This window comes from Staurois parvus, unplaced genomic scaffold, assembly GCF_062004578.1.
Source record: "Staurois parvus isolate SC_StPar_1 unplaced genomic scaffold, SC_StPar_1.0 ptg001119l, whole genome shotgun sequence".
Taxonomy (NCBI): domain Eukaryota; kingdom Metazoa; phylum Chordata; class Amphibia; order Anura; family Ranidae; genus Staurois; species Staurois parvus.
Window position 1 is genome coordinate 762,507 of NW_028318915.1, and position 14,581 is coordinate 777,087.

At 41.9% G+C, this 14,581-nt stretch overlaps 1 protein-coding gene across 1 annotated transcript in view; it reads right to left on the bottom strand.

The window, feature by feature from the left end:
- LOC149440067 (ATP-dependent chromatin remodeler CHD7-like) overlaps positions 1-14,581 on the bottom strand; it is a 156,812-nt gene that overhangs the window by 64,678 nt on the left and 77,553 nt on the right. Inside the window, exons 6-8 of the mRNA XM_089658980.1 lie at positions 10,704-10,766; positions 7,351-7,406; positions 567-681 (exon numbers count right to left, since the gene is read on the bottom strand). Coding sequence (XP_089515106.1) covers positions 567-681; positions 7,351-7,406; positions 10,704-10,766 — 234 coding nt within the window. The remainder of the gene's footprint in view (positions 1-566; positions 682-7,350; positions 7,407-10,703; positions 10,767-14,581) is intronic.

Below are 14,581 nucleotides of genomic sequence, written 5' to 3' on the forward strand. Positions count from 1 at the left end.
CACAGACATTCCTATACTTTACAATAAAAAAAATGACCACTGGTTTGGCGTGAATATTCAGTTTTTGGGAGAAGGGAAGGAAATAATGAAAACCTCAGCAGCAACAATAATTCCAACCATAATAATCACAATCCCCAACAGTAATAACACAGATCGAGTATCACACACTCCACCCGCTCTGAGTAATGAATGTGACCCCAGCTTGACCATCAGCTCTGATTTTCTTCACTGTCTCAGAAGCATAAAAATTTTTGTTTCAGCAAACTTTCTAGGAAAATCATTAAATTATTCCTCAAACGTAAGGCACGCATTGAAGACATTCACACATCTAACCAGATTTCCTAGAAGAGAAAGCTGTCCGTCAGTATATCAGGACATCCCACTATTCTTTATCACTAAGCAGAGTGGAGAGACCGCAATATACATCCTGACAACAGGAAGCCAACCAACTTCCTGTTTGTAGACGTGAATATGACACAAAGAAATCTGAACAGCACCATCTGTAACCATGTAAAGTGACACTGACACATACAAGCACTACAGAATTCTAACAAAGTGCAGCTTACCTCTGAGAGGAACTTGTTCTGGCCTTGCTTTGCCCGAAAACGCTTAATTTTCTGTTGAATCCTCTTGTCTTTCTCCAGGTCCTCCAACGTGGCCCACTGGCAGTGCAAATAAGAACTGCAGAAAAGAAAAACAATTGTAGACTCAATCTTTACAAATAGGCAACCACAGTGGCTCTTGCCTTCAACTACTTCACTACTGTCGTACATTTTATACAGGCAGAATGGTAGCTGTGGGGTTCTAAAGAGTCGTGTTAAAATGGCACCATGCTTATAGTGTGTCCACGTGCTCAGGGCATGCATAATGCCTATGATCACGCTGTCATTAGATAGTGCAGACCATAGGCAAAATGAACACAATCAGTCAGTGGCTTGTGATCACTACGCTGGCCAATCACAGCAATCACAAATGTAAACTGTACTATGGTTTACATTTAAGAGAGGATCTACATACTAGGGGGAGTACAACTGGGGGAATCAATGGTGGAGAAGGATCCGGGGGTTCTGGTAGATCATAAGCTTAATAATGGCATGCAATGCCAAGCTGAGGTTTCTAAAGTGAGCAAAATCCTCTCTTGTATTAAAAGAGGTATAGACTCCACAGAGAGATATCATATTACCCCGGTACAAATCATTAGTAATACCTCATCTGGAATATGCAGTTCAGTTTTGGGCACCAATTCACAAAAAGAACATTGGGGAACTTGAGATAGCACAGAGAAGGGCAACCAAACTGATAAGAGGCATGGAGGAGCTCAGCTATCAGGAAAGATTAGAGGAACTGAATTTATTGTCTCTTGATAAGAGGAGATTAAGAGGGGGAAATGATCAACATGTATAAATACATCAGTGGTTCATATAGTGAACTCGGTGTTATTCACCTGGAGGTCATCACAGAGGACAAGGGGGCACTCTTTACATCTGGAGGAAAAGAAATTTAATCTCCAAACACGGAAAGGTTTCTTCACAGTGAGAGTTGTGAAAATGTGGAATAGACTCCCTCAAGAGTTGGTTCTGGCCAGCTCAGTGGATTGCTTTAAAAAAGGCCTGGATTCTTTCTTAGATACAGAGAATATAACTGGTTACTAACATTTATTATTATTATTATTATACAGTATTTATATAGCACCAAAAGGTTTGCTCAGCGCTGTAAATTATAGTGGGGGACAGTACATGAGACAGTACAGTAACAAAACAATACACGAGGGGTTCGAGGGCCCTGCTCTTTTGAGCTTACAATCTAGGAGGGAGGGGATATTGGTACAGGAGGAAGTGGCTGTGGGGGATGGAGTGGTAGGAGGAGATCGGCAGTTAGGTGAGGGTGGGGTAGGCTTCCCTGAAGAGATGGGTTTTCAGGGTGCGTCTAAAGGTGAGGAGGGTAGGTGACAGTCTGATGGATTGGGGTAGTAAGTTCCAGAGGATGGGGGAAGTCCTGGAGAAGTCCTGCAGTTGGGCGTGGGAGGTGGAGACAAGGGAGCTAGAAGGTAGGTGGTCTTTTGAGGAGCGAAGATTACGGGTTGGGTGGTATTTGGGTATCAGGTCGGTGAGGTAGTTTGTGGCAGCCTTATGAATGGCTTTGTATGTCAGTGTTAGTAGTCTGAATTTGATGCGCTGGGCAATCGGAAGCCAGTGGAGGGAATGACAGAGGGGGGTGGCAGAAGAGGAGCGGCTGGTAAGGTGGATGAGTCTGGCCGCTGAGGGGGGGGGGAAGATGGCGCGGGCTGGGGGGAAAATTAGGAGCTCGGTTTTTGAAAGGTTCAGTTTAAGGAAGTAGAGCGACATCCAGTCTGATATGTCGTTCAGCAGGTGGGTGATACGGACGGAGACTGAAGGGGTGAGTTGAGGGGTGGAGAGGTAAATTTGCGTGTCATCGGCGTAGAGGTGATAGTTGAAGCTGTGGGAGTGTATCAGTTTGCCAAGGGAGGAGGTGTAGATGGAGAAGAGAAGGGGCCCGAGGACAGAGCCTTGGGGGACCCCAACAGAGAGGGGGAGAGAGGGGGAGGTGGTAGCGTTATCTGTAATGCTGAAGGAGCGCTGGGAGAGATCGGACGAGAGCCAGGAGAGACCGGAGTCTCTGATGCTGAGGGAGTGTAGTTTATCGAGGAGGAGGGTGTGGTCAACTGTGTCGAAGGCCGCGGAGAGGTCAAGGAGTAAGAGGACTGAGTAGTGGCCATTAGCTTTGGCGGTTTATAGGTAAAGTTGATCCAGGGAATATCCAATTGCCACTCAAGGGATCAGGAAGGAATTTTTTTCCCAGCAGGAGCAAATTGGATCATGCATTGTTGAGTTTTTTTTGCCTTCCTCTGGATCAACTGCGGGTATAGGATTATAACATTTTTTCTATGGTTGAACTGGATCGACTTTTGTCTTTTTTCAGCCAGACTAACTATATAACTATGTAAGAGCCCTCCCTTTCCTCTGCTTTGAGGGACTATTAATGAATGATTTACATATAATGGTAGGCAGCAACAACTGATTATTTCACCACTTCCACCCTTCAAGTATGACCTGAACATGAATGATGCACCATTACTATGCCCCATGTTTTAACCACCTCACCACCAGCATGCCTATTCATTTGCACACATTTGCAATGCAGACAGATCTCTGATGCACACTGCAGTCTATTATGAACAACAGTCTATGATAACATGCAGTCTTTTATGAATAACTCCTAAAATGCATGCACAGAGTTGAGTAAACATTGCGCTGACAAGATATTGGTAACCATACTCCATTAATAATGGACCAGTATGCCGAAACAACCAATTAAAATTAGTGAACCTAAACAAGTACAAGATGGATTCAGATTGGTTTCAATGGATGCTGCACTTGACACTTCGCTCCTTTCCTTTTTCAACTTTATTAAATACCCCTAAGTTAAAGCAAATATGTAACAAGTATCTCCTTCTGTTTTTCCTTTTCATGGAAAACCTGCACTGGGGAAATATGTTGGAAGTGTTATCTGCTTAGCTGCTATGCTGATTCCCTGACAGAGTCAACAATTATGCAGATCAGGAGTTCTGACTTTCCTATTACAGTGCATCCAGAAAGTATTCACAGTGCTTAACTTTTGCCACATTTTATGTTACAGCTTTATTCCAAAATGGATTAAATTAATTTTTTTCCCTTAACATTCTGCAAACAATATCCTATAATGACAACTTGAAAGAACTTTGTTTTGAAATCTTTGCAATTTATTAAAAATAAAAAAAACTAAAACACCACATGTACATAAGTCTTCACAGCCTTTGCCATGACACTCAAATTTAAGCTCTGGGGCATCCTGTTGCCACTGATCATCCTTGAGATGTTTCCACAACTTGACTGGAGTCCACCTGTGTGGGAAATTCAGTTGATTGATTAGGGAACGCATAAACCTGTCTATATAAGGTCCCACAGTTAACCGTGCATGTCAGAGCACAAACCAAGAAGTCCAAGGAATTGTCCGTAGACCTCCGAGACAGGATTGTATCAAGGCACAGATCTGGGGATGGGTACAGAAAAATTTCTGCAGCATTAAAGGTCCCAATGAGCACAGTGGCCTCCATCTGTAAATGGAAGAAGTCTGGAACCACCAGGAATCTTCCTAGAGCGAGCCGCCTGGCCAAAATGAGCGATCGAGGGAGAAGGGTGGTAACCATGCACCCGATGGTCACTCTGAAAGAGCTCCAGCATTTCTCTATGGAGAGAGAAGAACCTTCCAAAAAAACAACCATCTCTGGAGCACTCCACCAATCAGGCCTGTATGGTAGAGTGGCCAGACGGAAGCCACTCCTCAGTAAAAGGCTGCCTGGAATTTTCCAAAAGGCACTTGAGGGACTCTTAGACCATGAGAAACAAAACTCTCTGGTCTGATGAAACAAACATTGAACTCTTTCGCCTGAATGCGAAGCATCATGTCTGGAGGAAACCAGGCACCACTCACCACCTGGCCAATACCATCCCTACAGAGAAGCATGGTGGTGACAGCATCATGCTGTGGGGATGTTTTTCAGCAGAAAAGTAGGTTAAAAAATGTCAGTTTAGCCACGTTTGCATACCACGTTTATGCACGTTTGCGTTTAGAAGCATTTTTAAAAGATAACCTCAGGAGACCCTCCCAAATGTCCAGAATGCACTGAAAAATAGAAAATTCACTTAAACAAGGCTACTAAAATACTGCATGAGTTATTTTATCAAGTCATGTGGTATTTTAGTAGTGAAAAGCATGTGGTAATGTTTCAGCTGTCAGCGGGATTCCCACTGACAGCTGAATGTAAAAGAAAGAATTGCTGCAATAAACAAAAAAAATTTAAATTTCGTGGGATTCCCCTCCAAAATCCATACTAGACCCTTATCCGAGGATGTAGCCCGGCAGGTCAGGAAAGGGGGAGGAGCGCGGGGCGGGTAAGGGAGCGCCCCCCCCGAACCATACCAGGCCACATGCTCTCAACATGGGGGGGTGCTTTTTCCCCCGAAGTAGATCCAACATCAATCACAACATCAATCACAACATCCACCGCTCAAAAGAACAAAAAAAAAAAAAAAAAAAAAAAACTCTGCTACCGACTCTGGCCCCCGGCTGTCTTCTCAGAAGCTAATTTGACAGTTCTTAAATATGTAAGGAGTGGGGCCACCCAGTGACATCACCTGTTTGACCCCACCCCGTGTGCCATCAACCGGGGCATGCCGGTCACTGACATCACACGGGGCGTGGTCACATATGTGATGGCCCCGCCCCTTACATATTTAAGAACTGTCAAACCAGCTTCTGAGCAGACGACTGGGAGCCAGGGTCAGTAGCGCAGCCTTTTTTTTCCCCCCGGAGAGGCGGACATCATGATTGACATTGGATCTACTTCGAGGGACATTCTTTTATTGAAGGACTTGTCAAAGAATGACTCCTGTATTTTTTCAAACTACAGCTTTTTTTTGTGAATTGGTAGCTGTACCACGTTCCCCATACTCATTCACATGGGGGTGAGGGGGGGTTGTTGGGGGGAGGGGGGAGTGGGAACTGGGGGCCCCCTTGATAAAGGGGGCTTCCAGATTCCGATAAGCCCCCTGCCCACAGACCCCCACAACCACAGCCCAGGGTTGTGGGAAAGAGGCCCTTCTCCCCATCAACATGGGGACAAGGTGCTTTGGGGGGAGGGGGGCTCGCAACACCATTTTTTTTTTTAATTTTGGCATTAGGCTTCCCCTCAAAATCCACACCAGACCCAAACGGCTTGGTATGGAGGGAAGGGGGGACCCCACGCTGTTTTTTTTTTTTTATTATTTTTTAATTGCCAGCAATTCTTTCTTTTACATTCAGCGGTCAGTGGGAATCCCGCTGACAGCTGAAACATGATGCATGCTTTTTACTACTAAAATTCCACATGACTTGATAAAATCATGCTGTATTTTAGTAGCCTTTTTTTAGTGGATTCAAATTTAAACAAAAAAAAAAATGCTATGCGGTATTCTACCGCATACTCAGGTGCGGTAGGATACTGCTTAGCGAATTGCGCCCTGGATATGAACCAGTCAAAAAACGCTTCTAAACGCAAATGCTTATAAACGCAGTTAACCGCTTTTACAAGTGCTTGGCGTTTGAAACCCCGGTAAAATCTAATCCTGAACACAATTTTGCTGCGTTCAAAAAAAAAAAAGACTAAACTGTGTACATGGACACATAGGAAAACATTAGGGAGAGTTCAGGGGCTGCTGAAAAAAACCGCAGAAAAGCTCCTAAACATCAGTTTATCAGCTGCAGTGTACATGAGCCCTTGTGTACATGTTTTTTTTTTTTTTTTTTTTATTTTTAAGAAATTGCAAAGACTTCAAAAACGAACTTATTTCATGTTGTCATTATGGGGTATTGTTTGTAGAATGTTGAGAAAAAAAATGAATTTAATCCATTTTGGAATAAGGCTATAACAAAATGTGGCAAAAGTTAAGCGCTGTGAATACTTTCTGAATGCAGTGTACTATATCTGCATGCTTGCTCCAGGTCAGTGACTCAATAAGTAGTTAAAGTCTACTACTTTCTCCATACAGGTTTCCTTTTAATTAATAGCAAACCCGCATCACCCACAACCGGAATTTTTTTTTTCTTCATACAAGTACACCATTACCTTTTTTGACTCTGGGATCCACAACATACTCAAACCCCCAGGTAATCTAGCGATGTTCTGTGGTGATCAACTGCACTGGTTCTTCACACCAGGTCCCAAGTTGCTGTCTTACTATGGCATCATGGAGAGTCTGCTGCCTTTTCCTAGTTTTTGCAGCCAGTTCCCTAATGTCCATTTTTGTAAACTGACCCAAAGCCTCCAGGGATGATGGACGAAAAAGATCGAAAGTGAAGGGGCCCTTACAAAAACTGGGTATCCAAATTTTAAATAAATCCTTTTGCAATTGTGGAAAGGAAAGGGAAAGGAATAATATAAGAAAGTGGGCAAAGAGGGTGAAGGTCGGCTAAGTACCCCCCGAGAATGTAGGTTTATATTAGTTATAGCAGCTGAATACAAACTAGGATTCTCCCTGTTCTTTTAAAATTCCAATAACCCATTTGGTCTTGTATAAAAAAAAAAAAAAAAAAAAGTATTTACTGCAGTTTCATACTGGCATAAAGCCAGTCATGTGGAAGGCAGGAACACCCCTAAACCTATGAAAAGTACCCCCTGGGAGTAAAGGTACCACATATTGGGAAAGGCTTCTCAGGAACATTCATTATATTCCAGGCACCCAGCTGAGACTACAGACTGAGCTACAGACTGCTCGCCTCTGAGCAATATTAGAGATAAAACAATTTACTTACAAGTTCTTGTACTTCACATAAAATTCTTCCACTTCTACTTCTTCCCCAGACTCCAGCTACAAGGGAAGAAAGCACATTTCAGAGTTTTAATGAACATAGGTGAATCATTGCCGAGCACAACTGGCTGGGAAGTTACAAGCAGCACAGGAGTTTTAGATATTCATAATGTGTAATCCGGCCAGCCAGCTATGTCTCTCTAGCAGGATTCCACTCATTATGAGTAATAAAATGATTTGTAGCCGTCTGAACTGCAGACTCCGTTCTTCATGACTCTTTATGCGTTCAGACAGAATAATGTATATCACATGGCGTGTGTTGTACCATCACAATATTAACCATTAAACCCTTGTAAATAAAAAGCAAATGTTCCCTTGAAGAACAGCTGTCTGACTCTGCATTGTCATATCTGAGACATGAATAATGTTTAACTCCTCCCTCACTGCACGCCGTTTTCATTCACAACGGCCTGACCCTGTACCTGGCTGGCTGCCAAACCCACAGCGTTAAGTAGACGCCAAGTGTACCATTTTCTCAGGCAGCAGCCAATTAACAACTGCACTCCCTAATGCCAAATGTATTATTTTTGGCTGGCTCAATACAGTCTTGCTGCATTTTTACAATTGGCTTCTACGGGGTGTGTGCCTGTGTGTTGAGAGGAAGCTAACCGCTGACTACAAAATGCTTGTGGTCGACAATTTATATTGCTTTCGTGTTCGCACTTAAGACATCACTAAGGGCATGACTGAATCGGATTTGATACAATGCTCTCACCACGGCGGTTAAGACACCAGTTAAGACGTTCATTTGAGAGATGCTGAAAGAGCGAGTCTGCACTTTCTCAGAAGCTGTTTTTAACTAGAGCTGAATGAATGTGAATGAAGCCAATGGGAACGCGAGAAAGAAAATTCCTGAAAAGACGATGTCAGCACACGTACACTAGAAAGAGTAATGGTTCAATAGCAAAGCGAAAGTGAATTTTACAGCACAGTCTCCAATGCTTTCGAACACTGATAGTAAATCCCCATAGGAATGCCTAGGAGAGGAGTCTACCCCTGAAAACGATCTGTACAAAAACACAGATGTGCACAAACTAAAGCCAGCTAAGCTCACACACAGGGCATAAAAACTGCAATTCAATTTGTGTACAATAAACACAACTGTATGGATAACCTAATACAACACCAGAGAACTAAACTGCTTACAGAGACAGTGCACCATTCAATCCTAAAGCCTCCATCCCAGCAAATCAATAAAAATACAGTTTACTAAAGTGTGCCATTTGTCTACGCTTGCATATTTCTGGTTGCTCCAAGAAGCCTCTATCAGGGAGCAGCTACTCTTCATCTTCCAGGATGCATACTAAATCTGGAGTGAAGACACCACTTGCTGTGAGGCAGAGCAGGTTCAGTTCTACTGCCCCAGAACTAGAATACAGAGGAAGAGAGAGAGGAATGCCTGCTTCTATTAGAGGCTTCTCGATCACATGTTTAAAGCCCGCTTATGGGCACACACACAAAAAAAAAAAAAATCACAGAATGAAAAATTAAAAAAAACCCTTTCCATCAGGTTGGCTTAATTCTTCAGCAGCCAAGTCTGTTCTTTATTATTGGGAGTGGGGGAAGTATGGCTCCCACTGTACGTCTGTCTGCTCAGATATAAGCGCCACAGGTCATATAGACCTCAGTGCTACTCACATCTCTGAGCCCCTTCACACCAGATCATTCACAAAACACACAGTCCCAGGCTTTGCTTTGGGAATGGCCAAAGGGATCGGGGGGGGGGAATGTGACTGTAGCGCCTGGGTCTATAAGCCCCGTGGTGCATACACCTGAGCAGACACAGAGTGAGAACTGTGCTTACCCCACAGGCAAAAAGGACAGATGTGACAGCTGTAGAATTAGCTTGATGGGGGGGGTTCTCTTCTGCCAATGAAAAGTGTAACTGCTGTAATGATGGATTGTTTTTTTGTGCCTGGAGATGGACTTCAAGTGTATGAATAACCATGCCTTTTCTTTTTGGTTTTAGATGGAGTAGGAAGGCTTTAAAAAAACAAAAAAAACCCAAAAACTTGAAATTCACTTTTTACAGTCTTTGTTCTGTTGGTGAGATTTTCCCACACGTACAGTCCTAGACATTCAGAGGAAACCTAAAAACCAAAATAGGTTTCCTCATTGGAAGACTTTCTTCCCAATTCTGGTTCCAATGAGATGTAAAATTTTGGGTTTTCTGTTATGTTCTACTTTGTGGGGACAATGATCCCCAAGATACAAACAGAGCAGGTCAACCTACCCAGCAGTGACTCTGCTCTATTCAAAACAAAAAAACAGAAACAAGAAAAAAAAAAAAAAAAAAAATAGAAAGCCAGTTAGTTTTGCATCCATAAAAACTGAAGCAAAGTAGAAGAATTGTGCCAGAGCAATAAAAAGCTGTAGGAAATGGCGCTGGTTGCTTAATATAAGCCTTACTAGGGTGTCCTTACAGAAACTGGCGCAAGTGTAAATCACACGGTATTGTTTACAACCAGCACCTGCTCTGTTTTATGTCTATTTGGTAAATATATGTTAAGTACCTAGAAAGTGTGAGAAGGAAAGAGATGAAGTGTGAATATTATAATACAACTAAGCTGTAATCTCTATTCAAATGTGCAAACTGTTTAAAATGCTTTGACTGACAAGTTCAGCACACTAAAAAAAAATCTAATAGGAGATTTAGGATGGTCAAAAACAAAGCTATGAAGAAAAGACTAGCAAATACACAGCCCCCTTGGGGAATATCGCTATACAGACACAACATTAACAGAAAACATAAGCACAAGTCATATGCCTGAATACTGCACAGCAGCCATTTTGTCAGACACTAGCCACAAGCATACAGCGGAACAATTCACTGGTGACATTACTAAGAAAAGGACATTTTACTAATCTAAAAAGACATACGGAGTTCTGGTTCAGCTAACAATCACTTCCTTTACTGTGCACAGGAAGTGAATCGACTATTTATTACAGGTATTTACATACTGTAGGTTCACATGCACCCCTGCCTTCAAGGAATCTTACAATCTAAGGACCCATATCACATGCATAGATAAACCTACTAGGTTCAATTGAGACAGAAGCCAAATAGCCTAACAGCATGTCTTTTGAGAGTGGGAAGAAAACAGTGTACCCAGAGAAAACCTACATAAGCACAAGGAGAACCATGCAAACTCCATGCAGGTAGTGTTCTGATTGCTGCAAGGCAGAGGTACTAACCACTAATTCACTGTGCTGCCCAAAACATACCTGTCTGCTGCAGATCTCAACACACATATATGAGATTAAACATTTTTTTTCCAATATAAAAGAAACAATTACCAGTTTTTTAGTCATGCGGCTGCTCATTATCTTCTCCACAACAGGTCCTTCATCAAGAGCTTCCTAAAAGAGCAATTAACCAGACAAGTGTTTCAATTAAAATATAGGCATCATGTAAATTAGAACCATGAGAACAAAGTCATGCAGAGTTGACAACTGTTGGTGGGTAGAAGTGGAACTTTGTACCAAATGTTTGAATCCTTTCTGACCCTGTCCAAAAACCACAAAGACCAAATACCTGACAGGCATGTACTGAGGTCTGATGGTGGCAGGAAGTGCAACCTAATCCACATACTCATCAGATATTCTGCTGTTACTTCTACTTTATTTTCCGGTCTTAGATGTGCACCCACCATATATTCCCATTAAGAATACACTAGTGGACTACTGGCACCACCATAATGGAGATATAAACTGCCCCCTATTTTACTCCTAGGAATATACTGCAAATGTACTCCAGAGTGGGGAACCATCAAGTGACACCCTGCCTAACATTTTCCTTCCTGGGTCAAGGAAAACAAAGACCTTGCTGGTAGCGGTTGGGAGGGCAGACCCTGCCTCTCCTTGTTTGGTGACATTTGACTTTCAGACCCAAACAGAAAAAGTAAAGATAACACATGTGTTGTGGATTGACAGAGTGCATGGCATTAGCACTGACATTTAATTTTAATAAATGGATTGGCAAGCAAAGATGCACTTGTTGGCAAACAGTCTTAATAGCTCACAACTAGATTCCCAATATGATGGAGAGATGTGCAATATAACTGGATGTGGACACTGGATAAGCTACACATGCCCAAAAGAACCTCATCAAAGTCCACTGGGCATGTGTAGTACACCCAGTCCTTCTGCCACCACTCGCTCTCCATCCCCCCCCCCCCCCCCAACCTCTTGCAGTTCTCGGCAATACAGCTAGGGGCTCCTAAGCAAAATACAGTAGCTGTAAATACAAATTGTCTGACAAAGCATTTTAAATACTGTTCAGAAGCAGTTTTGTATCTACTCAGTTTCCCTCATCTGCAGATCAAGGGGATGATGCAAGGTAAAGTGTATTAAACCCAAATCCAAAAATGTAATACAGTCAGGTTTCTGTGATGTAAAAAAAATGAAACAAAGATGGATCATTTCAGAACTTTTTTCACCTTTAGCCTAGGTTCACACTGATGAGGTGCGGAATTTGCAGAGGTTTCTGTTTGAATTCCACACCACATCACAATCTCACCCAGTTAATACAAATCGCTGCGGGTGTGTATGTTAAGCTAACACAACCCCCCGAATTCGGTCCACAAAACACAGTGCGATGTGCAGAATCGGATCGCATGGGTGTGAATAACCATGAAATCAGATTCTAGTGCAGACCAAAAAAGGGTCCTGAACCTTTATGGTGCTGATGTGGCGAGATTTGAGACATACAAAATGTATGGTTCAAATTGCACCACACAGAATTCACATGTGATTTGCATAGGAATGCGGTGTGGTTCCTGTGCAAATCACATGCGGTATGCTGCACTGCACAAGTGTGAACCCAGGATTAATGTGACCGATAAACTGTACAACAAACTGAAATCTTTTAGGTGGAGGGAAGTAAAAATAAAAAACTAAAATATAGTTGCATAAGTGTGCACACCCTTAAACTAATACTTCAATGAAGTACCTTTTGATTTTATTACAGCACTCAAGTCTTTCTGGGTATGAGTCTATCAGCATGGAACATCTTGACTTGGCAATATTTGCCCACCCTTCCGTGCAAAAAGATCACCCCACAGATTTTCAATCGAATTCAGGTCTGGGCTCTGGCTGGGCCATTCCAAAACTTTAATCTTCTTCTGGTTAAGTCATTCCTTTGTTGATTTGGATGTATACTTTGGGTCATTGTCATGCTGAAAGATGAAGTTCCTCTTCATGTTCAGCTTTCTAGCAGAAGCCTGAAGGTTTTGTGCCAATATTGACTGGTATTTAGAACTGTTCATAATTCCCTCTACCTTGACTAAGGCCCCAGTTCCAGCTGAAGAAAAACAGCCCCAAAGCATGATGCTGCCACCACCATGCTTCATTGTGGGTATTGTGTTCTTTAGGTGATGTTTTTGCGCCAAACATATCTTTTGGAATTATGGCCAAAAAGTTCAACCTTGGTTTCATCAGACCCCAAGAAATTTTCCCACATGCTTTTGGGAGACTTCAGAGGTGTTTTTGCAAAATTTAGCAGGGCTTGGATGTTTTTCTTCATAAGAAACGGCTTTTGTTTTGCCACTCTACTCCATAGCCCTGACATATGAAGAATACGGGAGATTGTCACATTCACACTGTCAGTACTTTCCAGATATTCCTGCAGCTCCTTTAATGTTGCTGTAGTCCTCTTGGCAGCCTGCCAGACCAGTTTTCTTCTCGTCAATTTTGGAGGGACGTCCAGTTCTTGATAATTTTTCACTGATGCGCCACATTTTCTCCACTTGATGACTGTCTTCACTGTGTTCCATGGTATATCTAATGCCTTGGAAATTCTTTTGTACCCTTCCCCTGACTGATACCTTTTAACAATGAGATCCTTCTGATGCTTTGGAAGCTCTCTGCAGACCATGGCTTTTGCTGTAGGATGCGACTAAGAAAATGTCAGGAAAGGCCTACTAGAACAGCTGAAATTTGGGGTTAATCAGAGGCATTTAAAATGATGGCAGGTGTGTACTGACTCCTATTTAACATGATTTTGAATGTGATCTTTTAATTCTGAACACAGCTACATCCCCAGTTATAATGCACACTTATGCAACCACATTATTTTAGTTTTTTTATGTTTCAGAACATTTCAGTTTGTTTTTCAATTGAGTTGTACAGTTTATAGGTCACATTAAAAAGGTGGAAAAAGTTCTGAAATTCTTTGTAATTTTTTGCACATCACAGAAACCTGGCATTTTAACAGAGGTGTGTAGATTTTTTATATCCACTGTATATTGCAGCTTACCAATCCCTTAGATGTGATTGCTGCCTTTTTTTTTCTTTTTTCGTTTTTTTCCCCCCTCTGTTTTTACCTGGTGATTTAGCCAGTGACACTCCTCCTGTATTACAGTTCCCCCTTTTGATGAAGGAGCACAGGGGCACCTTTAGAAAGTAGCATTGTCAGCTTGGGGGGAGGGGAGTGTTAGTGTATTTAAATTTGCTAATGCATCTAATAAATTGAAGCCAAATGCCAGCTCACACTGCAGTTACACAAGCAGTTACAGCATTAGCTTTTTGTCTTTTCAATAAAGGTTTATGAATAAATAAAAACAGATCATTGCAAGCACCTCTGTCAGTAGTGAATAGTTTGTCTCAACACTAACTGCTACATCTGCAGGACAGCATATTCTATGGAAAAACAGTCTTACTGGCTGAATCACCAGGTGAAAAAGAAAAAAAAGCCTATAAAAGAAAACGAATGCAGCCATCACATTTAGGAATTGGTAAGCGGCAATATAATAAACATTTGTTTTTGGGTTTAATACGGATTTAAACCGACCTGACAAGTAGGGTTAAATTTTTTTCCCCAATAAAATTAGTTCCCATTTAACCCTTTATTAACCCTCAGTTCACCCTAATTGGTCGCATTCATTAGAGCATGAGTTTACAAAATGTTAGCCTCTCGGCTGCTTTGAACACATGTCGATGTTTTTCTGAAAATACTTTGCACAAACCAGTCAATATATATCAAAAGATGCCTCAGTACCTTCCTTCCCATACACAAGTAGTTTTAGTTTAGTTGAATGCATATCTGATAACTTCATATACAATAATTTTACAAAAAGTTCAGAGAAAGTAATAAATATTGCAAAAAAATCAATAGCAATAGATTGTCAAATGATAAGTTCTAAGTGGTTCTGTGGCAGCTAAGATCAACATGGTGT